This window comes from Sinohyriopsis cumingii, chromosome 5 (genome assembly GCF_028554795.1).
Source record: "Sinohyriopsis cumingii isolate HCF-2022 chromosome 5, ASM2855479v2, whole genome shotgun sequence".
Taxonomy (NCBI): Eukaryota; Metazoa; Mollusca; class Bivalvia; order Unionida; family Unionidae; genus Sinohyriopsis; species Sinohyriopsis cumingii.
The window spans coordinates 71616029-71642721 of record NC_142965.1 but is presented as its reverse complement, the minus strand read 5'-3'; the positions used below and the strand labels follow the sequence as shown (position 1 = coordinate 71642721).

Below are 26693 nucleotides of genomic sequence, written 5' to 3'. Positions count from 1 at the left end.
GAGCCTATGCATATATGAAATTTGAACTAAAGATAATCTCCAATTTACAGTTGTGCATAAAATTTACAGAAATTATATATAACACCATCAAGTCTTTAGTGTGTTTTTTTATGACATTATTATTATTACATGTAAACCTGAATAAAATTGAATTGGGGAAGGGCATGTTTGTATTGTCTCAGCAGAAGGATCGTTTTTGCATCGTTAATTTTATGATTTGTAGCAGACATGAACTCTACACTTTACAAATGAAAGATACTGCTTAGTGTCAGATTTAGCTATGTTAGATTCATTTGATGGATAAAGCAGAATCTATCAAAAATTGTCTGTAGCTTGTTCCTTATTTCATAGACCACTTATCAAGTGACAATTGGTAATTTTTTGTTGAGTTCTGTCAAAGTTAAGCCCAATCCTTCTTCAGGTGGGTGAAGCTTGGGGTTATACATGTAAAGTTAATGTATGTTTGTACAAATATGATTTGAGCTTAGCTGAAGTTAAATACAATCAATATATAAATATCAATATATTTGTTTTAATTATAATAGGATCCGTACTTCACATATATAGTTTTACTAGCCATAATTACAATGGGTGTGGCAAAAACTATGCACCCACCCAATTATAAGGCCCCTCTCAACAGAGGCCACTCTACTCTGATCAAAGTTCATCTTGCCAGACTACCATTTTGCCACTATCAAATGAAGCCACCCCTTTTATAAGGCAAACATATCAGTGGGGAAGTGATATGACAGGGTGGCCACAGTAATTTGTGGTCAGTTGATATCAGTACAAGCATGACAACTAAATAACCTAATCTAGACTGGATATTTTACATGAACAAGCATGATGGCTTTGTTCAGAAGAAAGAAACTTGCTGTATATAGGGAAAAAATACATGAGCCACAGGTAAGCTTGTAATGTCATCATAAGGGAAATCTATTTACATTGTACTCGACACTTACTGATCCGAAGTGTGTATAAATGACAGCTCCGGATAGCAAACATTTTAGGCCTCATTATCCTTCTGCAAGTTACATTTACTGGAGAACGGTACTACTTACTTCATCCTAGTGTGTCATTACAATGGGGGCTGAGATTTTTATATGCTACCATACTCAGAATTGTAAATACAGGAAAACCCATCTTGAAAGACCACTGCTATGTGAGACAACCTGTCTTGAGAGACCATATTCTCAATGCACAGATTTATTGATTATATAGTGTTATGAGTGACCACTTGTCTTGAGAGTCCATGTATTTTTGGCAGAAGGGGTGGTCTTTCAAGACAGGTTCTACTGTAATAGTTTTGTGTCTAACACTGACAACAAGATTTTAATGTGAATGGTTGATCCTGACAGTGGTAATTCAGATAATAAACCCCTTTACCAGGATCTGCTTTCCTCAGATTCTCCCAACATACATTTATTTCTCATCTTCTCTATCCATCTGGCATGGTAATTTTATTAAAAAAATGCTTAGAGGTAAATTAGCTACAACAATGGATTTCAAGTTGATGTTTATATTTATTGCCATTTGTGAAATGTTTTCTGCTGCAAATGTAGAAAGCTTAACAGACAGTTTTCTAATTTCAGCCCATAGGTATCTTTAACACTGCTTTGAGAATTGAGGACATTGTGATACCATCTGTCCATGTGTTTGGCATATTGCAATACATGTTACCCTCTGTCTATCAGCCCATGTTTCGAGGTATTGTGATACCCTGTCACCCACTCTACATCAGTCTTCGTGTTGGGGATATTGTGGTACCCCTGTCACATTCCCTCCATCTGTCCATGTGTTAGGCATATTGTATTGCCCTTTAACCTTATGTCCATCAGTTCATGTGTTGTGTTTTTTGTGACACCCTATCATACTCTGTCCATCAGTCCTTGTGTTGGAGATAGTATGATACACACTGTCACCTCTCTCCATATGTCGATGTCATGTGGATATTCAAGATACCCTTTGTCACCCTGTCTCCATCAGTCCATGTCATGTGGATATTAAGATACCCTCTGTCACCCTCTTTCCATCTGTCCATGTGTTGGGGATATTGTGATACCCTGTCTTGTTACCCTCCATTAATTAATCTGTCCATGTGTTAGTGACATTTTGACACCTTTTGTCACCCTGTCCATCTAGCCATGTGTTCAGGATATTGGGCTACCTTGGAAACTCGATCTCGGCACAAAATGAGCATGGGTTGAATTAAATTCACTTCCTTCAGCTGGGTGCAAAGAGTATGTACCGGTATGTAAATTTTGGCTCTCTTCCAAGGGAATTCATTTGAAGGTGTGTGTTTGTGTGTGATGCTTGCACATGTTTTATTTTTAATATTTTGAGCAAAAGTGTATATGAAGCCACACATTACAGAAGGTTGTTTTCAATTTTCATTACTAGCGTGCAGGTATATTATTACCATCAGGAATCTTTATAAATGATTTTTTATCTTTTACAGAGAACATTAACAGTGGATCCTGAGCTAAAGTTCACCAAGCTAGAAAAAATTGGCAAAGGATCATTTGGTGAAGTGTTCAAAGGCATTGACAATGACAGCAAGCAAGTAGTAGCAATTAAAATCATAGACTTAGAGGAGGCTGAAGATGAGATTGAAGACATTCAACAAGAAATTATGGTCCTGTCACAGTGTGATAGTCCCTATGTTACCAGATACTATGGTTCATACCTTAAGGTAATTTTGACTGCAGTTTGATGATATTTGTGAAGCTGTTGATGGAATTACATGCTTATTACTTCCCATTTAATCATACATGGGTGCTTATTACATTCCCATTTAATCATACACGGGTGCTTATTACATTCCCATTTAATCATACATGGGTGCTTGATACCTACCCATTTAATCATACATGGGGGCTTGTTACATTCCCATTTAATTATGCATGGGTGCTTATTACATTCCCATTTAATTATACATGGGTGCTTGATACCTACCCATTTAATCATATATGGGTGCTTATTACATTCCCATTTAATTATACATGGGTGCTTATTACATTCCCATTTAATTATACATGGGTGCTTGATACCTACCCATTAAATCATACAGGGGTGCTTATTACAGTCCCATTTAATCATACACGGGTGCTTATTACATTCCCATTTAATCATACATGGGTGCTTGATACCTACCCATTTAATCATACATGGGGGCTTATTACATTCCCATTTAATTATACATGTGTGCTTATTACATTCCCATTTAATTATACATGGGTGCATGATACCTACCCATTTAATCATATATGAGTGCTTATTACATTCCCATTTAATTATACATGGGTGCTTGATACCTACCCATTAAATCATACAGGGGTGCTTATTACATTCCCATTTAATTATGCATGGGTGCTTATTACATTCCCATTTAATTATACATGGGTGCTTGATACCTACCCATTTAATCATACAGGGGTGCTTATTACATTTCCATTTAGTTATGCATGGGTGCTTATTACATTCCCATTTAATCATGCATGGGTGCTTATTACATTCCCATTTAATTATACATGGGTGCTTATTACATTCCCATTTAATTATACATCGGTGCTTATTACATTCCCATTTAATTATGCATGGGTGCTTATTAAATTCCCATTTAATTATAAATGGGTGCTTGATACCTACCCATTTAATCATACATGGGTGCTTATTACACTCCCATTTAATCATGCATGGGTACTTATTACATTCCCATTTAATAATACAGGGGTGCTTATTACATTCCCATTTAATCATACAGGGGTGCTTATTACATTCCCATTTAATCATACATTGGTCTTATTACATATGCATTTCATCATACATGGGTGGTCTGGTATTCAATACAAATATTTCAATCCTATTTTCATACAATACACCAAGATTGGTTTTGAATTTAATTTCTGTCATAAACCTTAAAATATTTAGAAAGCATGAAAGAAGTAATGATACCAAAGTGCATTCTTGTATTGATCAGAGTCAGAGAAAGAGTTTGTTTGATACAGCTTATGAATACATCTCACTCTGATGGCTCTGATTTAACCTATGCCATATCCGACAGATTCATTTTGCCACCTTGGAACAAAATGCACATATGTAGTTTTATTTTTAATATATATATATATATATATATATATATATATATATATATATATATATATAGTGAAATTCAAAATTTTAGGAAGTAAAACCCATTGTTAAACAATGAAAATTGTGTTGTAACATTACTATTTTAGTTATTGTGAGTAGAGTACTACAACATTTTGTACCATGATATTTTTTATTGTACTGCGATTTGTACCACAGGATACCAGAATTATAGCGGGGATGAACAATTTAATGTTTTGGGGTAGGGGCTTGACATTTTGTGTTTAATAATTTCCACCTACGAACAGCTGGAAAAAATATGCTCTGATTTATAGCAAAGTAATGCCATATTATATCCATGATATTATTGGGAAAAATAATAAGTATCTTGAGGTTAAAGAAAGAAAATAACGAAAATATTTCAGCTCAAAGGAAATAATATTTCTCACCACCCCAATTAAATGGCCAGTTACTTATATTGGATGAATGTACTGTGTGTAAATTAATTTTTGTACAAGTTGCAATCTAAAAACTAAAGCTAAATCTAAAGTGGGCTGATTATGCTTACACTATAGCTGATACTGTGAAAGACATCATGCTGATATTAGAGAACCTGTTGATAAAAATAAGAAGTGTTGATACTCAGGTCTGCAGATTTCTTGCTACATTATTGATATAATAGTCGGGGAAACTTTAAGTGGAGTGCCAATACCTAGGCAAAGTATTTATCAGAGAGGGCCAGTAAACATAAACACACTTTGCAAATGAGAAATCTTTAGTGGACTTGAGAAATTACAAATTGAGACAGAAAACAAGTATGCTTCTAAAAATAATTGGACGATTTGCAGTCTTAAGAAATAATACATATGCTTACCACATTCACATAATCTAATTAACAACTGAAACATGACATGTCTTATTTTAATTTTAAATCCAAAAAATTTCCAAATGTTGGATTTGGCAAAAAATTGTTTAACAATATTCCATTAGGGTACTGCGTTTGCATATATGACTTGTATCAAACATGATCAAAGGATCATAAATATAACTATATTTGTAATATTCACCGTTAATTTGTGACATATACAAATGTTTTGTAAAAAAAAACATGATAATTTTCTATCTTAAAGAAAACAATATGTTAATATTATTAAGGCGGTATCTAGATTCTTTGGGAATTTTCATACATTTCTTGTTGACAGAAACTACAGCTGTACTGGTACAGTGAAAAAGTACTGTGGTACATACCACTGGAAAATATACAGCAGTAAACTGGTATACCAGTAATACCACACATTTTTGTAAGTGTGACATAGAGCTCAGAGAATTACATTTGTGATAATTTTGCAATAGAGTTTTTAAAAATATTTTAAAATGGAGGTAAAATTCTAGCTCTTGCAAGATTTGAAGGTGCTAATGGTGGTTTTACTGTTGCAGATACCCAAAAATTTTTAAATGAAAATGGGTCTACCTTAAAAATATTCCAGTTCCTATAGAATTTGCTTTTTAAAATCAACCAGCTGCAAAATTAAATTTTTAAAAATATTTTGTGCACATCTTGCTAATATGCATGTCAACATGTGGAGAGACTTGCATCTGTATCAACGAAACAGAGTTCTAAGCTATCCATTAAAGACTGATTGTAAAGTCATGAATAACTTAAGAAAGAACTTTGCGTTTTTCTTTATTGATACTGAATTTAAAAAGTATATAATTTCCAAAAACTCTTTCACGTTCGTGTAAATAATAAATTCTATATATGCCAAAAACAATTTTCACCATTTGTCTGATATTTCTTAAGTAAAAAATGAGCCTTTCTCAGAAATTAGTAATCCTTGAAAAAGGTTTGGTTTTGGTTTTTGGGTTTAATGCCATTTTTCAGCACATGATAGGCTATACATGGCAGCCAGTATATTTGGTGGAGGAAGAACTCAGACAAACACCAGGAAGAACCCTCAACCAATTGGAAGCTACTGGCAAGCTTTCTCACATACTTACATTGACTGAACCCACACACAAGTCAGATGTCAATGATCTGTAAAGGCAATCACCTTCGACCACTTGGCCACCCAGATCCTTTCATCGATAAAGACCTTTCAAAAATTGCTCCTGAATAATGTAAGTGGCAACTTACTTTTGATATTTTCTATTTTAGCCATCTTGCAAATCACTACTACTATTTGTGACATCAGGTTGGCCTAAATGAAAATGGTGTGAATCTGGTATACTATATGGCCACTGTAGCAGGCAGCTTGAAAATATTGTTTTTGGTACTGCTTCAAAACAGAGGGTCATGTTGACATTGAGTTTTCACCAGAAGGCTTCTTGTTAATTTTGTCAATTCTGAATTAAATTGGTGCAAATCTGATATTCATTATGGCTACCATGTCAGCCATCTTGAACTCCTTTAGAACGGAATGTCTTATTGACATGGAAGTTTTCAGCAGAAGGCTTCGTATGGTGTTTACTCATTTCTGAATGAAAATTGTGCTGACCTTATAGCCATTATGACTTCCACATCTTATATCCATTATGACTGCCACATCTTAAATCATTATGACTGCCACATCTTATAACCATTATGACTGCCACATCTTATATCCATTATGACTTCCACATCTTATATCCATTATGACTGCCACATCTTATATCCATTATGACTGCCACATCTTATATCCATTATGACTGCCACAGCAGCAATCTTGAAAATCTTTGTGCTACTCCATCTGAATGGATGTTCATATCAGCGTGGGGTTTTCTTACTTGACCCTAAAAGAAGAAGGTGCCAATCTGATATCCAGTATGGCTGACATGACAGCCATCATAAAAATCACTAATCCTCCTGATCAAGTCATATTAGCATCAGTTTTCACCAGAAGACTTTTTTTATTTATAAATTGTGCCACTCATGCATCCAGTATGGCTACTGCTTCTGCCATCATGAGATTCTTATTACTGCTACTCCTCCTGAATAGATGGTCATATCAAACTGGGATGTTTACTAAAATAATTCTTATGTTGTTGGTCCCAAATATAATTAGTGCTGCTCAGACATCCATTATGGCCACCACAGTGAATGTCTTGAAAATCGTGCTATCACTACTTCTTCTGAACGAAGGATCATATCAGACAAGGACTTTTGGTTGTTGTTGTTGTTGTTGTTGTGGGGTTTAACGCCATTTTTCAGCACACGATAGGCTATGCATGGCGGCCAGTATTAATGGTGGAGGAAGAACCTGGGAAAACCCCGGGAAGAACCACCAATCCACGAGAAGCTACTGGCAAGCTTTCTTACATACCCACATTGGCCGAAAGGTCTTTTGGTGAAAGACTTTTTTATAATGTCTAGTTGGTTGTAAATGCAAAGGGTGCCAATCTAACCAGTATAGCCACCACAATGGCTGTCTGGTAAATCTTGTTATTTCTTCTTTAGCTGGATGGTCATATCTACATGGTGCTTTCACCAGAAAACTTATAATGTCTAATTGGTCCTAAATGGAAATGATGTGTCTGACATGGCCACTTTGGCATCCATCATGAAAATCTTGTTCTTTTTACTGCTTCAAAACAGAAAACCATGTCAACATGTGTTTTCACCAGAAGACTTATAGGTCACAAACGTAAATGATACTGATCTGACATCAGTAAGGTCACAATGGTGGCCATCTTGAGAATCTTGTTATCAGTACTCTTAAGTGGACAGTCATTTTGATATGGGTTTTCATCAGAAGAGTTCTTATGGTGCCCAGTTGGTCCTGAATAAAAATGATTCAGATTGACCCTCAATGTGTACTCCATGTTGGCCATCTTGAAAATATTATCTCGGCTCTTAAAATGGATGGCTATATGAACATAGGGTTTTCACCAGTAAACTTCTTATGATAGCTAGTTGATCCATAATTTAATTGTATCAGTTGTTGAATATGGCTTCCTTGGAGGCTGTCTTGAAAATCTTTCTGTTGCTACTCTCCCAAGAATGGATGGTCATATTGACATTGTGTTTTCACCACAAGGCTTCTGATAATGTGTTTTGGTCCTAAATGAAAATGGTGCAAATCAGATATCCAATATGTCCACCACATAAGCTATTTTGAAACTCTTTTTATTACTGAATAATATCAGAGATGGTTTCAACACTCATCAGTTAAAAGGGAGAATCAGACACACCTTAAATTCCTGGAAATTCTTTGCACCCAGTCAAACATTATTTCCCTTGAGGGACTTGTTACGCACTGGTAGCTCTTTTGCCCATAAGGATAAATGATTTATGATACAGCCTTGCATCTGTTGTCTATCATCTTTCTATCAACAGTTAGCTTTGTAACCTCCCTGATGTCGTATTTCTGATTTTTACCAGATATGAAATTGGCTTATAATACCAAGCTCATGGAGGAGTCTGATAATGAACAAGAATCTTTCATAGTAATGAAATGATCTTGCATCTGATCAGCTGGACTAGTTACCAATCTGGGTACTATATTTCTGATCCAGTTTTAATCAGTCTGGGAATGTGGACTTGTCTCATCAAAGTCTTGGACAAGCTTGATAATGGGCAAGACACTGGAGGCTATATTTCTTATCAGAGTTTTGATAAACTTGGAACCAGGCTTGTAACGTCAACATTTCAAATGAGTTTATTAATGACAGAGATTTACACATAATAATGAGGTGATCTTGCATCAGACTGACTGAGCTTGTTAGCTCTTTTGTGATTGTTTTTCTGTTCCAGGTTAATCAAATGTACTATATTGACTTCATTCAAGACATCTGGCGAGCAAAATTATAAGCAAGCTCCATTTCATTTTTGTGCATCAGATTGGCAGGACATGTTAATCCTTTAGTACCTCTCTCACTGATCAGATTTTGATCAAACTTGGTAAATAGGTTTAACAGGTTTTATTATGAGCTAAATCTCAGCATGTTAATAGGGTGAGATGCTATACAATTTGGGAAATAAATAGGGTTGTGTTCTTACAATACTGTAAAAACCAGCTGGATAAAATGGTCCACAGTTAAGTTATATAAGCAGGTGAGCAACATCAGGCTTATTTGAGGAAAACTGGACTGTTCATATTCCACTTTTCTATTCATGTATGTCATACATGGGACGTAATTGTCACTTTATATATAAATTATCTCAGATTTCACTAGCAATGCATGTTCTAGGCAGGGTTAAAAATAATGATGTTTTGAGTTTTCACATATTTTGTGGGTGAGGGGAGGTTTGTCTTAAAGCGGTAATCATGGAAGAAAGGATCCGCTTACCATTGTCTATTTTTTCACTGATTCAGTTTCTTTCTCTCACAAAATTGACAATCTGAAATTTACTGATGCTAATCATCAAAAAGATATTTCCTACATGAAAGATATGGTAAAATACTGAAACCTCTTGAAACATGATACATCCTTCTTGCTGTTGTATCAGTCTACAGACAAAAAATGCAGTTTTCATTATGTGCACTATTTTTATATGCCTGCCATAAGGCAAAGCATATTTTGATATTGTCCCGTTGTCCATGTATCTATCTGTGTCAGTTTCATTTCTGCACAGTAAAGCAAGTTCTCTACATCTACCAAGAATTAAAGTAGCTTAAACAAAATAATAGTGGTTCTACATCACAGACCTTGACTAAACTTTGTGGATGGCTTGTAGTTTGAGTAAGGAAGAAACACTGTGATTTAGGGACTAAAAGGTCAAACGTCATGATGAATGATCAAAAGAAGACATAGTTTCTACACAAATATTTAAGTTCTCTGTCACGTACAATGCTTGTGGATGACTTACTTGTTTGGCAAGAAAGAAGCCTATTGATTTTAAAGTCAAACGTGAAAGGTGAAGGTCACTGACTAAAAGATTTGTAAACTGCAGGGCCATTGTTCCCTTAAAGATACATGGGTTGTACAGAACAACTTCTGTTCTGGACAAAGTTCCATGAACAAGCTTTGTAGATGGCTCATCCCTGGGGTATTAAAGAAAGCTATAGATCCTTGGGTTTAAAGGTCATGGTAAGTCTGGTAAGAAAATATGTTAAGTGCCTGAATAAAAGTCTATTAAACAAAGGGCATTTGTAAGATGTGGCATTCATTTTACTCTGGTTGAAAGCATTTCGCAAGTCAGACAAGTTGGTAGTACAACATTCCATCCTTAGCAGGCCAAGCACTGCATTCAGCAGAACTCTTGTCTACATGTCTCTATTCTAATTATTTCATTTTAGGGTTCCAAATTATGGATTATTATGGAATATCTTGGAGGTGGATCCGCTCTAGATCTCATGAAGGCTGGCCCTTTCTCAGAAAATGATATCGCAATTATTTTGCGTGAAATCCTCAAAGGCTTAGAATATTTACATTCAGAAAAGAAACTCCACAGGGATATAAAAGGTAATAATTAACCGCTATATCAGGTAATGCTATTTGTTTCCACCATACTCTTTTGAGAAAGTGTATGGTCCCCAGTCCAGACATACTGTATGTACTTGCATACGAGTCCAACTGCAAAAACCCAAATCTGCCATCACATAATGTGCCAGCAGAACGTGATCTGTGCAGTTTGTTAGGATTAATCGGTAGAACAAACAAAATAGACCCAGATTTGCAGGCGCATTGTGCTAAAGGAGATGAGGATTTTTTGTTGTTTGCAGTTTGTAAGCAAGCATATATGGTAATTTTTGTTTGTTGGTGAATATATGTTTACAGGTCTATGTTTTTCTTTCGTGCACAGTCCAGAAGACACTTTGAATATGGATTGAATTGGAGAAACAGATTGATAGCAACATCATGGGCAAGTTTGCACTTCTATAAGTATAATCTCTGCATATGTATTGAAAGTCAGTCAGTCCAATGCCCCATAAAGATTGTGACTTAAAAATTGTGTCACATGCCATCACCTTCAGTAATTCGGTAGTTGTCGTGAATGTTAGACAGCTTTGCTCATGCAGTAGTCGGAACACACGTAGACACTGTATGTGAAGAGTACATAGCTGAAAACTTGGATTTGCTGTACAGTAGTAATGATATTATGAGCCTAAAGTTCTGTTGCAAGACTTTTTGCTTTGTTTGTATCATTTCAGACCAATAAAGATTGGCAATAAGTATATCATTATTTTGCTATTTTTACATGCCTAATATCAACAGAACTTTTACTGAAGGTATCATAAATTACAGAAAACAAAAGGATTCCAAGAACAACTTCCACATGGTTTCATCCTCGAAAAATCTTTTTAATTTGAAGAGGTTTTCTTAACACTCTTTGAATTTAAAAATTGGGTTTTCTCCCTAAAACATCCATGATTTTTTTTTAAATCCATATTTTTCTGATTGAATCCAAATGTTCAAACTTAATAAAATGTATCAGAATGAACAGAGAGAGATCCGAAGATATCGCTGGTAATATAAATGATGTCCTTTTATGCAAATCGATATATATGTCAGGTCCATGTATCTTTTTTCAGTATTAGGCAGGATGTTAGTAAGTGCTTTTGTGGCTTTCAAATGTAACTGGTATCAGAAGTGTATGATAAAATTCAGACAAAGCAAAGTATGGCATTTGTATGATTTGAAATAAATTTACATGTTGTGAGAAATTGAACTTTCAAAGTTTTTCTCACAGCAAGTTTTCTTTTTCCCTCAAAGGCATATCTACCATCTGGAGACAGTATTGATGGGGGTTTCTAAGACATTTGGGGTTGTTCAGGGTGATGGGAGGGGGTTTCATTTTGTGTATTTGCTCTAGTAGCCATGTCATTTTACAAAAATTTTAAATGCTGAAAATTTGAATGGATATGTTATGTAATGACTGTTAATTGCTATTAATTGATTCCTTGTTGAAGTCATTTATAAGCGTCAGATACTTTCTCAAATACGGATATTGTGTTTGATTTCCCTCTACCCTCTCCATTTGTAAAGGCTTTACATTTTGAAATTTGTGTCGCTCATCCCAATCACAGCAGTATATTTTTGGCAGTTTTAAATTGAATGTTTCATGTAACAGACGTGGCTTTGCAGATGTCAAAATGGTTGTACCATTAGGTAATAAATAGATCTATTTACTAATTGAATATATATATATATATATATATATATATATATATATATATATATATATATATATATATATCCTACGGGTGAAATGATTCATTGATGAAGCGATACAAAACGATATTTACCCTATGCATGTTATTTTAGTGTTCTGCAGTCATGAATAATTATTATTAGTTGCTTTGTTCTTCTGTAAAATTATAATCCATCTGAAATAGCTAATGCAGTCACAGGCACTCATGTTTATTAGTAAAAATGAAAATGATAATTTGAGAATACCCATTCGCTAATAGTTAACACAAAGTGACATAGTTCATAATCTGCACACCACCCCATTTCATGCTAATTATCTTAACCCAGAAATTGGTTCAGCATATACTATACATTCCATACGTGTTCCACGTGTTTAATAAAGTACTTTACTCATCATTTAATAACCACTTTCGTGTGAAGTTTCTGCTTTAAATTGTATTTTGACTCCTTTGGGTGTGTTGCATGTTAAAATATGTTAAATTGAGTTCTCATTTGTTGTTATTGCTTGTTTCACTCCATGTTAAACAATAACCACCAATCAGAAATCAGTGTAGTTTATTCTCTGCATGACAAACAGGAAGTATTGGCAGAGAGAGACTAAGCAGGAAAGTCATTAGATACATCAAGTACTTAAGCAGAGATGCTGTCAGGATGTGCCATTGCGCAAATCATACAAAATTTGTACAAATTCATGTGCTTGGAGAACAGTGAAATGTGAAAATTCAAGCAAATTCATTGAAAATCCCACATATGAAAATGTGCTTTGCAAAGTATAAAATTTTATTTAACTGTTCTTGTCGAGACATTTGTTTTTCAGGAACCACATGTTCCACATCTCCACATCTGGGTTCTTCAATCACGACATGAATGGTTTTGAAACGAAATTTGATTAGAACAAAGTGCCCAGGAATAAAAATTATGGTGTAGTTTGAACCATTCATAAAGAAAGTTTTACAAATGTGTGTTTAAAATACGATCTACCTAGAAAACCCAAAATGTCTGATTCCTTGCGTGGTTCATCATGATTTTGTTTGGAAAATGCTGATGATAGTGATGATGACAATAATTTTTTAAGTTATGAAGTATATCAGATTATTGGAGCTGAGAAATTGTGTTAAATACAAGTCAGATGTACATGCTGGATGGACAAAAAATATATATCATGACCCTGTCAGAGATAATTTGAAATTAAATGTACAAAGGGCAGAATACAGAGCCTAATTAAAATACCAACAGTTTAAAAGTATAATGCAATTTTCCTTTTTTTTAATTAATCAGATTTGCCCTGCGGATCATATGCTACAAAACCATATATATGTATCCATCTCAGTGTTAAGATAAATTGAATAAAATAAGGGTTAAAAAATGCAATTAAGAAGTAAAGCTATTTATTTTAATACCTCTGTCTGCACAAGCATTGATGGACTAAATACCCTGATACAGCATTTTGGAACTGATAAAATATTGGCACAAAGAAAACAAGCAGATTATATTCAGAATTAATTAACAGATTAATGCTTATACAACTGAATTTGACATCTGTCAAAGATGTTGATTTCATTAGAGCTATAAGAAAGTGGAACAGGAAGAAAGAGTCAGATATTGAAGTTTAGATAAATAATTATCAATGACCATTTCTTCCTCGCCTCTTTTATTCTTTGATAAAGGAGGGGACTCCCTTAAGATACAATCATGTCATCCTCTCTCCTTAAATTGTATATGGGAAACAAATTTGGAATTTCTCTTTTTTATGCAGTGATATTTAACCAGTGAATTAAGGTGCTGTTGGAATAAATGAAATAAGCATATAATGAGGGATGTGGCAGATTTCATACTGCTCAAGTTTATCACCTTGTGTAAGTTAAAAGAAAATTGTAGAATAGGACTAGGTGTAGTCAAGAGTTTTCCTTCTTCACTAACAAATTAGAATACCTGTGGCTGCAGCAGTCTTTTGCATCTGCAGGAAATAAAATGTTATAGATTTTGTTGGTATTCAACCTTATTCCTATGCCAGGATTTGTTCTACATGAGATTGTCTTTGCACAAGGAAATTGCATTATTTCTTTTGTTTTGAAGATAACATTGTAATGTTTTCCAAGTGTAACTCAGACAATAAATTGGTAATATGTTTTCAAATCATTCATGTTCTCCAGAACAGATGGGGTTAAATGGAGCCACCATTAAATGGCCTAAAATGTTGGATAAAACTCATTGCAACCAACAGGTAGTCTATTTGAAAGTACATGTATTGTTGATATCTTCTCATCAATGAGAATTGCATATAAATATATGATAACTATATTGTCTACCTGTAGTGAGCATACTGGAAATGGGAATAGAATGTCAACAAACATGAAAGGGCACCACCTACCTTCGAAAGATGGAAAGACTATCAAGTTCATATGTGTATTGATATTTATTTTATCACAGGCTGCGTATCATGAATCATATTGATATGCAGCACATGCATATTGTTTCACCCCTAATACACACACACACACACACACACACACACACACAACACATTCATAGATGTTATTATAGTATTAATTACTCCTTGTGTTGTGGTATTATGAGTGACTTCAAATGAAGTTTCCTTTGCATTTCAGCTGCTAATGTTTTATTATCGGAAAATGGTGATGTGAAGTTAGCAGACTTCGGTGTAGCAGGTCAATTAACGAATACAATGAGTAAAAGAAACACATTTGTAGGGACACCCTTCTGGATGGCACCTGAAGTTATAAAACAGTCAGCATATGATACAAAAGTAAGTATACACAAATAATTAGTATATGATACAAAAGTAAGTATACACAAATAATTAGTATATGATAAGTAACTATACACAGATAATTAGTATATAAGTATACACCAATAATTAGTCAGCATATGATACAAAAGTAAGTACAGTGGTCCCCCTCTTGAACGGCCCCCCTGACGAGCGGCCACCCGCTCCTTATGGCTAGAATCCGCTGGCACCGACGAGTTTGTGTTCAAAAGTACCCCTCACGAAAGGCCACCCAGCTAACGTGACCAGCGGCCAGCATATTAGTGCAATAATATAAAATGTACCCCTCATAAACAGCCGCATTTTATTTGAATATGTATCCAGAACCAGTATTTTATTCATAACTTGTGTTAAGTAATCCGATTCTGTTTCCCGATGTCAGGGTTTTCGTTACTGAAAGAAGTGTTGAGTAAGTACATGTACCACTAAGGTTAATATTATATCAATTACGCCTCAGGAGAAGCCAAATTTATTCCATAAAAACCGAGAAAGACTCAAATTTTAATCCATACAAACAGGTAAGTACATGTAATCCAATTAGCCTTACTGCTTACTGTTATCATAAGATGTCCGGTTAAGATTACAATTATTGAACAGTAGTAACAGCTGAGAAGTGGCAGTATCAATGTACAATACCCAAGTCAGCAGGAAAATGGTTTGATAGCCTTTATGGCTTCCCTTAGTAAGATGTTGAGCTTGTTCGCTTTGATAATTAGTGGCTATTACTACTGACAGTAATTGTCAAAATTACGAATCCTAACAGCCGTGAGATCAAATCTGCGTGATGTTAATGGTACATATTGAAGCCGTTTTGGCTTCTCTCACTTAGTGTAAAGAAATGTATAAAAACAATAGAGTACCAGACTGTGACTAACGAATCACGTGACAAGATCACTTCCTTTATAAACACACGGCAATTTGTTTAGATGCATACAAAATTGTTTTATCAGTATTGTAGTTGGCAACATGAATAACTTACTGCACAAAGATCAACATGTCATCAAGGAAAAGAAAAATTCTCAGTTTAGAAGAGACAGTGGAATTAATTCACCTGACTGAAAGGCGGGGGGGGGGGTCGAGAATCCTTGCAGAAAACTGATGTCGGAAAGACTCAGATGAACAATATCGTGAAAGATAATGAAACAATTCTGCAGAAGTGGGAAGGTGAAATGGATGGAGAAAGGAAGATTGTTTGAGCCAGGAGACATTTGTATCCTGATTTGAATGACAAGAAAAAGCAACAATTTTGTCAGTTGAATTGGGATATGATGACTTTACTGCAAGTAACGGAAGGTTGTACAGATTTCAAGTGCGACACAACATTAAGTGTTCTGTCCTTAGTGGAGAATCAGCTGATGTTAATAATGAAGTTGTCGAAGATTGGAACAAAAACCTAAACAATATATGCAGGGGATGCGACAGCAAGGATATTTTTAATTGTGATGAGACTGGTTTGTGTTTTAGACTGTTCCATGACAGATGGTGTGATCTGTAACATAATTATAAAGACAGTTTTAAAACTATATCAATGGTTATTCATAGCATTCTTTTGAAAATGATGACACAGTTTGTTTTACATTTATTTCGCAACATGCATGTGATTTTTTAATGAAAATATTAAATGTTTTAGAATTAAATGTATTTGTGATTTTCTTCATCTGTATTTACTATTCGCATTTGTCATCCCCCTCTAGAAAGGCCACCCTCATTATAAGGCCACTTCCCTGCTGCATTAGGGGTGGCCTTATAAGAGGGGGACTACTGTATACACAAATAATTAGTCAGTATATGATACAAAAGTAAGTACACACAAGCAAATCAAATGTCAATATTTGTTACAAAAGTAAGTATACACAAATAATTAGTATATGATACAAAAGTAAGTATACACAAATAATTAGTCAGTATATGATACAAAAGTAAGTACACAAAAATAATTAGTCAGCATATGATACAAAAGTAAGTATACACATAAATAGTCAGCATATGATACAAAAGTAAGTACACACAAGTAAATCAAATGTCAATATATGTTACAAAAGTAAGTATGCACAAATAGTATATGTTACAAAAGTAAGTATGCACAAATAATTAGCATATGATACAAAAGTAAGTATACACAAATAATTAGTCAGCATATGATACAAAAGTAAGTACACATAATTAGCATGTGATACAAAATTAAGTACACACAAATAGCATATGATACAAAAGTAAGTATACACATATAATTAGTATATGATACAAAAGTATACACATATAATTAGTCAGCATATGATACAAAAGTAAGTATACACAAATAATTAGTATATGATACAAAAGTAAGTATACACATATAATTAGCATATGATACAAAAGTAAGTATACACATAATTAGTATATGATACAAAAGTAAGTATACACAAATTAGTATATGATACAAAAGTAAGTACACACAAATAATTAGTCAGCATATGATACAAAAGTAAGTATACACATATAATTAGTCAGCATATGATACAAAAGTAAGTACACACAAATAATTAGTTTATGATATACAAAAGTAAGTACACACAAGCAAATCAAATGTCAAAATATGTTACAAAAGTAAGTATGCACAAATAATTCAATCACCATTAAAATACAAAATACATACAAAGATACAAAATTAAGTACACACAAATAACACAATAGTCAATATATGATACAAAAGTAAGTACACACAAGCAAATCAAATGTCAGTATATGTTACAAAAGTATGTATGCACAAATAATTCAATCACCATTATATGATACAAAAGTAAGTGTACACAAATAACTCAATAGTCAATATATAATACAAAAGTAAGTATGCACAAATAAGTCAGTTGTCATTATATGTTACAAAAGTAAATACTTGCAAATAATTCAATCATCATTATATGGTACAAAGGTAAGTATAATCAAATACTTCAGTAGTCAATAAATGATGCAAAAGTAAGTATACACAAATAATTCAAAAGTCAATATATCATGTAAAAGTAAGTAGACATAAAGATTTAATAGTTAGCATATGACACGGGCAAGTATAAGTACAGGTACTTACAAAAAAATTATTGAATTATAATATAAAAAGTACACAGTTTAGAAAATAATAAAGTCTTTATATGGTATGAAGTTTACTTGATAAGCCAACATATGACATGAAGTATACTTGATGACGTAGTCATCATCTGACAAAGTATATTTGATGACATAGTAATATGACAGTGTACTTGATAAGTCATCATATGACACAAAGTATACTTGATAACATACAGTTATCAAATATCACAAATTGTATTTGACTATGTACAGTTATCATATGACACAAAGTGCACTTGATAACATAGTCATCATATGACACAAAGTATACTTGATAGCATAGTCGTATAACAAAATGTACTGATAACATACAGTTATCATATGACACAAAGTGTATCTGATTATATACAGTTATCATATGACAGAAAGTATACTTGATAACACAATCATATGACAAAAAGTGCAGGACCACTCCGGTGCCTAGTGGTTAGAGTGTCCACCTTAGCTGCAGGAGGTCAAGGGTTCAATCCGCATATGTCATATTAAAGACTTTTAAAATGGTACTGACAGCTGCCTCGCTTTGCGCTCAGCATCAAGAGATTAGTATTAGGACTGGTCGGCCTGGTGTCAGGATAATGTGACAGGGTGGGACGTGATGTTACATGTCTGTATCATGATGCCTCAGTGCTAGACATCACTATAAACTGTCACACGAGGCTCCAAGTGGCTGAGTGGTCTAAAGCGCTTTCCGTTACTGATCACTGCCATCTCACCTCTGTCTGCGCCAGTTCAAGTCTCATATTCAGCCAATGTGGGTATGTGAGAAAGCTTGCCAGTAGCTTCTCGTGGGTCGGTGGTTCTTTCCAGGGTTTTCCCGGGTTCTTCCTCCACCATTAATACTGGCTGTCATGTATAGCTTATCGTGTGCTGAAAAATGGCATTAAAGTCCACAACAACATCAACAACAATAGTCACACTGCAGACATCTTAGTTCTAGGACTGAAAAATTGTTAACACTACGTTAAAAATCCAAATCACACACAAACACACACACACACACACAAAATATACTTGATAATCTAGTCATCATATGACACATTGTCATCATATGACACAAAGTGTAGTTGATAGCAGTCATCATCTGACACAAAATATACTTGATAATCTAGTCATCATATGACACTTTGTCATCATATGACACAAAGTATAGTTGATAGCAGTCATCATCTGATGCAAAGTATACTTGATAATCTAGTCATCATATGACACATCATCATCATATGTCACAAAGAATAGATCAGTCATAGTGACCTCTACTCCATTTGAGCAGTTGAAATCATCTATGTCCAAAGAAAATCCTCCTTTACTCCAGGCTCCCTTCAGGGTTGTCCGGGTTGAAAAGAAGTTTGGAGCTTCAGTCCTGGAGAGGATTACAACAGCTGAAGCTTCTCCACTTGGAGGATGTACAAGGGGAAATCATTTGTTGTTAATGACTGGTGTCACATAAAAGTAGTCGTACCACTTTCAGCACCCATTTCCCACTGGCAGAATTCTTCCTCTTTCTCTTTGAAGACCAGAAGTTTGTACATATCACTATGTTCCATTATCTCAGACAAGTTCAGACTTCATAGAAGAGATGATTTTTGCCACAACAAAGGTAGTCAGTGAAATCTCATCTGTGCCTTGACATGGCCAAGCACAGGCAGATCAGGGTCTAAATTGTTTGTTCTTCTGATTACTCCCAACAGTTTGCATAGACCCAGATCTGCCAGCACATTATATGACAGCAGATCTGGGTCTGTACAGTTGTTGAAGTTGGACTCATCTTACAAGCAAGTATATGATAGTTGCTGCAACATATATGTATTTTTTATTTTCAAACATTTGAAAGTGGCTGTTAAAGACAAGTAATTGCTTAATAGTTATACAGGTGACCATATTGGCATGTTTGATTGTGCCTCAGATGGTTTGCAGGTAGAGAATTTGATGACATATTTGTGTATCAGACAGTATGCTAGTAGAGAATTTGATGGCATGTTTGTGTATCAGACAGTATGCAGGTAACGAATTTGATGGCATGTTTGTGTATCAGACGTTATGCAGGTAGAGAATTTGATGGCATGTTTGTGTATCAGATATTATGCAGGTAGAGAATTTGATGGCATGTTTGTGTATCAGTGTGCATGTAGAGAATTTGATAGCATGTTTGTGTATCAGACAGTATGCAGGTAGAGAATTTGATGGCATGTTTGTATATCAGACAGTATGCAGGTAGAGAATTTTATGGCATGTTTGTGTATCAGACAGTATGCAGGTAGAGAATTTGGCACGTTTGTTTATCAGACAGTATGTATGCATAATATAGAACTGTCTAGTGTTACCTTTACTGTTTGTAAATGGTACAGTCCATTGTGACTATTGATTGCATGTAAAGACATCTATTGAACTGTATAGTTTAATCCTCAGTTTCATTTTTTTCTTCTTTTTTTTTTTTTTCAGGCTGATATCTGGAGTTTAGGTATCACAGCTATAGAACTGGCAAAAGGGGAACCTCCAAACTCAGAACTGCACCCAATGCGGGTACTTTTTCTCATTCCAAAAAATAACCCACCTCAGCTGACCGGAAACTACAGCAAACTGTTCAAGGATTTTGTGGAGGTCTGTTTAAATAAAGATCCAAATAATGTAAGTACACAGGATTTTAATTTATTTTGCCTTTATGCTATATTTATCCATATGAAATGTATATTAAGAACTGATTGGTGTAGACGACATTATGTGACAGAAGATCTTGTTCCCTGTAGTTCTTAATTGGGCTTGTGTTTTATATGAGCAAACTTATTCATTATCTTCATGCACAGAAGGAAGCTGTATTGGACTGATCAGCATGCTAGACTTGCAAGACGAAGGTAAGAAAGGTTGTGATGTGATCAAATCTTGACTTTATAGCAGATTTATAAGCCATAGGTTGGGAGTTCAAATCCTGTCTTGGTCAGCTGCTGTGGTTTGTTTCTTGGTACAGCATTTTACGCTAATAGCCTTTCATGTTTTGATGTGCATTTAAACACCAAACAAACTGTAAACCATACTCAAGGTAACTTCGTACTTGTGTGACTCGCCATCACCGGTTAAATTATATTTTACTACAGCCACACTAAAATAAGTCCAGATGTTTCATCAACCAAAAGTTTTGTTGAATGTTCCTTTCATGTAGTTCCAAATATTCATCTGCAGTATTGCTACATACTTTTAATATCTTTCATACAATGTGCATGCATTTTCAAACCAGATCTGATGAGATAATAAGACATATATATATAGTTTTTCTCTTCTTTTTGTCTATAATTATCAGACTTCTTGACTTTTGTTTTCACACAATAATCCCTAAATTGTTATGGGATCGAATCTAAATTTAGTATGCAGTTTGATTGAAGCCATCTTTGTTTTTGTTTAGCAGACTTAAAAGCATTGATTGTAAAACTAAGCCACCATCTTTTCTGCACAGTATATCCTTTCATTAATATTGGAAGCACCCACTTTCACTTCCACAAAATATCACCCTTCAGTTAATGGATTTCTGCCAAATTTAGTATTCATTTGGACATTCATGAGCCTTTGGCTGTTTGATCATCAGTGTTTTTGGCAGAGTTATAGCCCTTGTTAAACACCAGCCACTTTTGTTTCTACACAGTATCTCCCTCGGTTAATTTTGGATTTCATCCAATTCTTATTGATAGCTCTATATTGATAAGGCCTCAGCCGAGTTTCTCAGCATTCCGTATCATCATTGCATGATATAGAGGAGTTGTGACCCTGATTGATAGATCCAGTTTCATTTTTGCATAACAAATCCTTTGTTTATGATTGGATTTCAGCCAAATTTGATAGAAAGCTTAATATTGATAGGACCCTGGCTGTGGTTGATTATCAGCATTCTGCATCATTATTTAGTGAAGTTACTGCCCTGGTCACATAACCCATTCACCCTAGATTTTGTGCCGTAAACTCAATACACTTTGATTGGATTTCACCCAGATGTTTGGTATTACTTAGGCCTTAGCCTAGCCAAGGTAAATTCTGTATCATTTAGCAAAGTTAAGGCTCCTGGTTGCCAGACTGACCAACTTTTGTTTCTGCAACTTATTGGATTTGAAATAAATTTAGTTGACAGCTTGATATTTTTGAGACACCGGCTGTGTTTGATTTCCGGTTTTGCATTGGTATGTGTTCAGGATGCAACATAATCCTTTAACAGAGTTATGACCTCCTATTGTCAGACTCATAAGCTTTTCTTTTTGCATAGTGACACATTTTGTAAGGAACCTTATTTTGATTACACTTCAGATTGGCTTTATTTCATTTTTCATTGTTTGTTCAGCATAGTCATTTAGTAGCATTGTGTTCGCTGATTCTTGGACCCATACACTTTTGATTCCACACAGTAATTCTCTTTTTATTATTATTGGATTTCAAAAATTTATAATATGTAGCCCTGTACTGATATAACTTGATACTTTGGTTATCATATTCCTATACCATTACAGACCTGCCAACTCTTACAATTTTCCCATCAAGTTTTACGAAAAGTACCCATTAAAATACGGACTTACAGCATACTAGCAAAAACTATGGAAAATTCATCCGTGTTTTTTTAGCTGATCATATCAACGCTCTGACATGTGCCTGATCAAATTTTGAACAAACTTGTTCTAGTTCATTCCAAACAGCATCACAAATTTGTATCCTATGTATATGTTACTCCGTAAATTTTCAGTTCATTGTCATTAAATGTAGCTACATGTAAAAGTACCTAATTTGTTTCTGATGAAGTATTTAAAATTAATTAGGTACTTTTAGCTTCATTTAATAATGCTGACCTGAAAATTTACTGACCTACCAGAGAGGATAAAAATCACAATAATATGTGGAACAAACTGTAAATAGTCTAATGCTATTAAGGTGTTTTATGTGTTTATTATGTAATCTTATATAAATAAACTTATGTGTTATCATTGTCCTATATAGGTTGTATATTAAGTGAGATCACACGTATTAATGAGTTGACCTTGCGTCTGATTGGCTGCGATCTAGAGATTATAATTCTTATCCAGATGTGTAAAAATTAGTAGGTGAATATGAACAATTTCTTGAATGAGTTTGATTATAAGCAAGAGACTTTGATTATTTATTATGCCTAACATCTTTAAAAAAAAAATTGTTTTCTTAGAATAAAGTAAGTTACATGCAGTCAACATAATATAAAGATTTTGCACAGGATCGTTCCGCCTGTGCCATCAATAATGGAGCTAGTGACTGATCTAAGGAAAAATACAGATGTGCAAACAGCACAAATCTTATAACTGCAGTGTTTAGTTATATAAGCCATGTAAGTGATATCAAGCTCACCTTGGCCCGTTTTTTTTCAACTGAGGAAGTCTTCATAAGATATATATTGTTTCTCCTGAACAGAGGCCTACAGCATCTACCCTTTTGAGAAATCCATTCATAAAGAGAGCTAGGAGGACAGCCTACCTACAGGAGTTAATAGATCGCCATAGGAGGTGGAAACTGGAGAAAGGGAACGATGCTGACTCTGACAGTGATGACAGTGATGAGTAAGTTGTAGAAGATGAGAGCTTATCTTTAAGTCAACAATGATAATTGATTTTTTCTTCAAATAAATGCCTTGTTCCAGTGGCTCAGGTCTGCTTTGTGTGCAGAAATAATCTTAGGAAGTGTGCAAATGAGTTTCATCTCCTATCATAATTGGTCAAATGCAACTAATTTTTTTGCGAGCTATAGAACTAGCCGATATGTGGTACCATATTAAAAAACATATTTGTACCATATTAAAAAACATATTTACATATTTGAATGAATGAAGGTTATTGATTAGCTGAGAATAATTACTGGTAAAGATTAATGCTTGAGAAAAAGCCTCTGGAAATGTAAATTGCATGTATTGGTAGGCTATTTGTATGGTATTGCTGTTCCTGCAAATGTTCTGCTGCTTATAAATAGGAAGATCTTACCTTGATGGACTTAAATTGTGGGCACCTGCAAAGGAATTTGTTTTAAAAAAGTTTGCACATGTTATTTTCATCATTTTTAAAGTGTCCTCTTGGATAATTCATTCCTAAGATGTAAAGTTGATTTGTTGGTCTTACCCCAATTTATAGCAATTTGGCTGAATATTGACATTACAGTCCATGGGAATTGAATGAGTTCTCTATGCTTAGTTGTACTAGCAAAGATGCATTTGTTAAAAAACAAAGCACTAATAAAATAAACAAAAAAGTAAGCTAATTAATTCATTTTTGCAAGTTGTGGCTCTTGAAAAACTTCAAACTCATCCAGATTTTGTTTTATGCAAGAAAAATCTCTGAAACCATGTGACAGAATTCTCATTAGACTTGAATGTAGCGTACTTGAGAAGATATTCATGGACACTTTAAGTATTTGAGCACCTGTATAGTCCATGATTGTAACATATTGGCTAGAGCTCTTTTTTCTGGCATTTGAAGAGGATTTGTTTGCTAATTTTATTTAAGTTTGAGTCTGCTATCCATCAATCACTCTTGTCCAGTTAAAATCTCTAGAATCATTTGAGATATTTTTATAAACGTTTGTAGGCATTTATACCTTGATTAATTTATGTCATATATAAGATTTGACTTTGTAAGATAATTACATTTAGGGTTATTTCTCCATTTGAAATGAATATTTACAATTTGTCTCTTTGTATCAGTATGCCATAAACCCTTAATGGCAGATCTAGTTGGTTCAAGATTTTGTGTATATATTTTCGTAATTCATTTCCTGCTTACTCTGTAACATCACCAAATACTGAGCATTAATCCTAATCCTTATCAATTTTGCCAATCAGTATGTAGCACACTTGTTGGGGTCAATATGTAGAACACTTATTGCTTATATTTTTGATTCTGCCTCTTATGTTTTAATTAATTTTTTGATCAATTCACAGTAAATTTGGACTATGGTATGATCTCAAACTCCCCATTTATCCACTAAAGCTCTTGCAGCCTTCAGGGTTACATCTTCTCATATGGCAATGACTGTCAAGAACTTGAACACATTTTGGTTAATTTTTTAGGCACATCTGGCTACAAACTTGTTAAGTAGACTGAAGCAATTGTCAAGATCTTAGATTAGTATAAAATTATGATTGGTTTTTTGTGTGCATTTGGACATAAGGCTTTTCAGACTTGTACAGTAGATGCCAATCTCATCCACTATGATTACCATTAGGGCATAACTGACTTTTGATCTGGAAATCGGATTCCACCGGATAGTATGAACTTCCGATTAATCGGAGTCGGACAAGGCAGGAACGACCGATTCGGATAATAAAAATAATAAAGTTGAATTTCTATAGCACCGTGTCTAACACTGCGTGTCATTCGATAGTGCGTTAATAAAGTTAAATAAGAAGTCAGAAAAGTCCAATATGGTCAACACAACGGGGTGAAACGATAATACTTGAGTTAGACCGAAAGATTTAAATTTATTAAAATATATAATACAGTCCTACCCGTTTGTCAACATCCTCAATAATGAAGGCATAATATTGAATACATTGACACATGCTAATGAGGTATTAAAAGAAAATGATTCTTACAATCGTAAATATAAATAAAGTTAATAAGGAAACTTTCACAGCACAATAAACTTGTTTCAATCACCAATCACTTTGGAAAATGCAAGAATCGATCAGATTTCATTGCTTTTATTTAAGTCGCCGCAAGAGGCCAACTTTATAGGACCAAACAAAAGCCTGTTTTATTTTTATTTGACCGCGACATTAAAGCATGGCGGCAAGATCAACTAATTGTTGAATAAAGTACAGGATGGAACTGGCCACTTGCCGACATAAATGATTAAGGCGGGAAAATTAAAGCCTGGCGGCAAGATCAACTAATTGTTGAACAAAGAATGGGTCGGAACTGGCAGCTGGTCGACATAAATGATTAGGCGGCAAAACGTGTGTAACACGGTTTAAAAAGTTAATTTGAAAAACCTTTTAATTTAGCATTTCCGATTAATTGAATCGTATCCGGAATCGGAAAAATTTCATGCCCAAAATCCGGAATCGGAAATCGGTAGAAAAATGCTAATCGGTTATGCCCTAATTACCATTACCGAATATAATGAAACCTTTGTAGCAATTCTTCAAAATTGCTCCACAGAACTTGACAGCATCTTGAGATAAAGGTCTTTCAGGTCATAGAAACAATGCCGATCTGCCGTCAAATATGGCCACCATTACTAGCTCTGAAATATACTTAGAAACAATGCCAATCTGCCATCAGATATGGCCACCATTACCAACTCTGAAATATACTTAGAAACAATGCCAATCTGCCGTCAAATATGGCCACCATTACTAACTCGGAAATATACTTAGATTTTTTTTCTTTTCAAATACCACTCAGCAGAAGTTGACCCAGTTTGACAGATAGTCTCCTTAATAAGTTTAAAAATATTGTGCAGATTCTTGGCCTTGCTTGGAGATAAGTCAAGAATGGTAACAGTTACATTTTTTTGTGTTATTTTGCCTCCACCATGTGAAGAGTTGAGATCTAGTCATTGACCTTGGGGTCTGTAACTGCAGAGGTCATCAACATTGAAGTGTAGTTTAAAAACATTGCTTGAATATAATGTTATATTTACTACATCAAACCAG

The 26693-nt window shown here is 34.4% G+C and overlaps 1 protein-coding gene across 8 annotated transcripts in view; it reads left to right on the top strand.

The window, feature by feature from the left end:
* The window catches only part of LOC149799417 (serine/threonine-protein kinase 24-like), a 120223-nt gene that overhangs the window by 37073 nt on the left and 56457 nt on the right, over positions 1-26693 (top strand). For 3 of the 8 annotated variants that reach the window (XM_089958764.1, XM_089958761.1, XM_089958759.1), the window contains exons 1-6: positions 774-906; positions 2459-2692; positions 10305-10470; positions 14769-14926; positions 20489-20674; positions 23459-23604. In XM_089958764.1, the coding sequence (XP_089814890.1) occupies positions 844-906; positions 2459-2692; positions 10305-10470; positions 14769-14926; positions 20489-20674; positions 23459-23604 (953 nt within the window). In that variant the 5' untranslated portion in view covers positions 774-843. Of the gene's footprint in view, positions 1-772; positions 907-2458; positions 2693-10304; positions 10471-14768; positions 14927-20488; positions 20675-23458; positions 23605-26693 lie in introns of those variants that run through there. The other 5 variants (XM_089958767.1, XM_089958762.1, XM_089958766.1 and 2 more) reach the window with 3 other exon arrangements.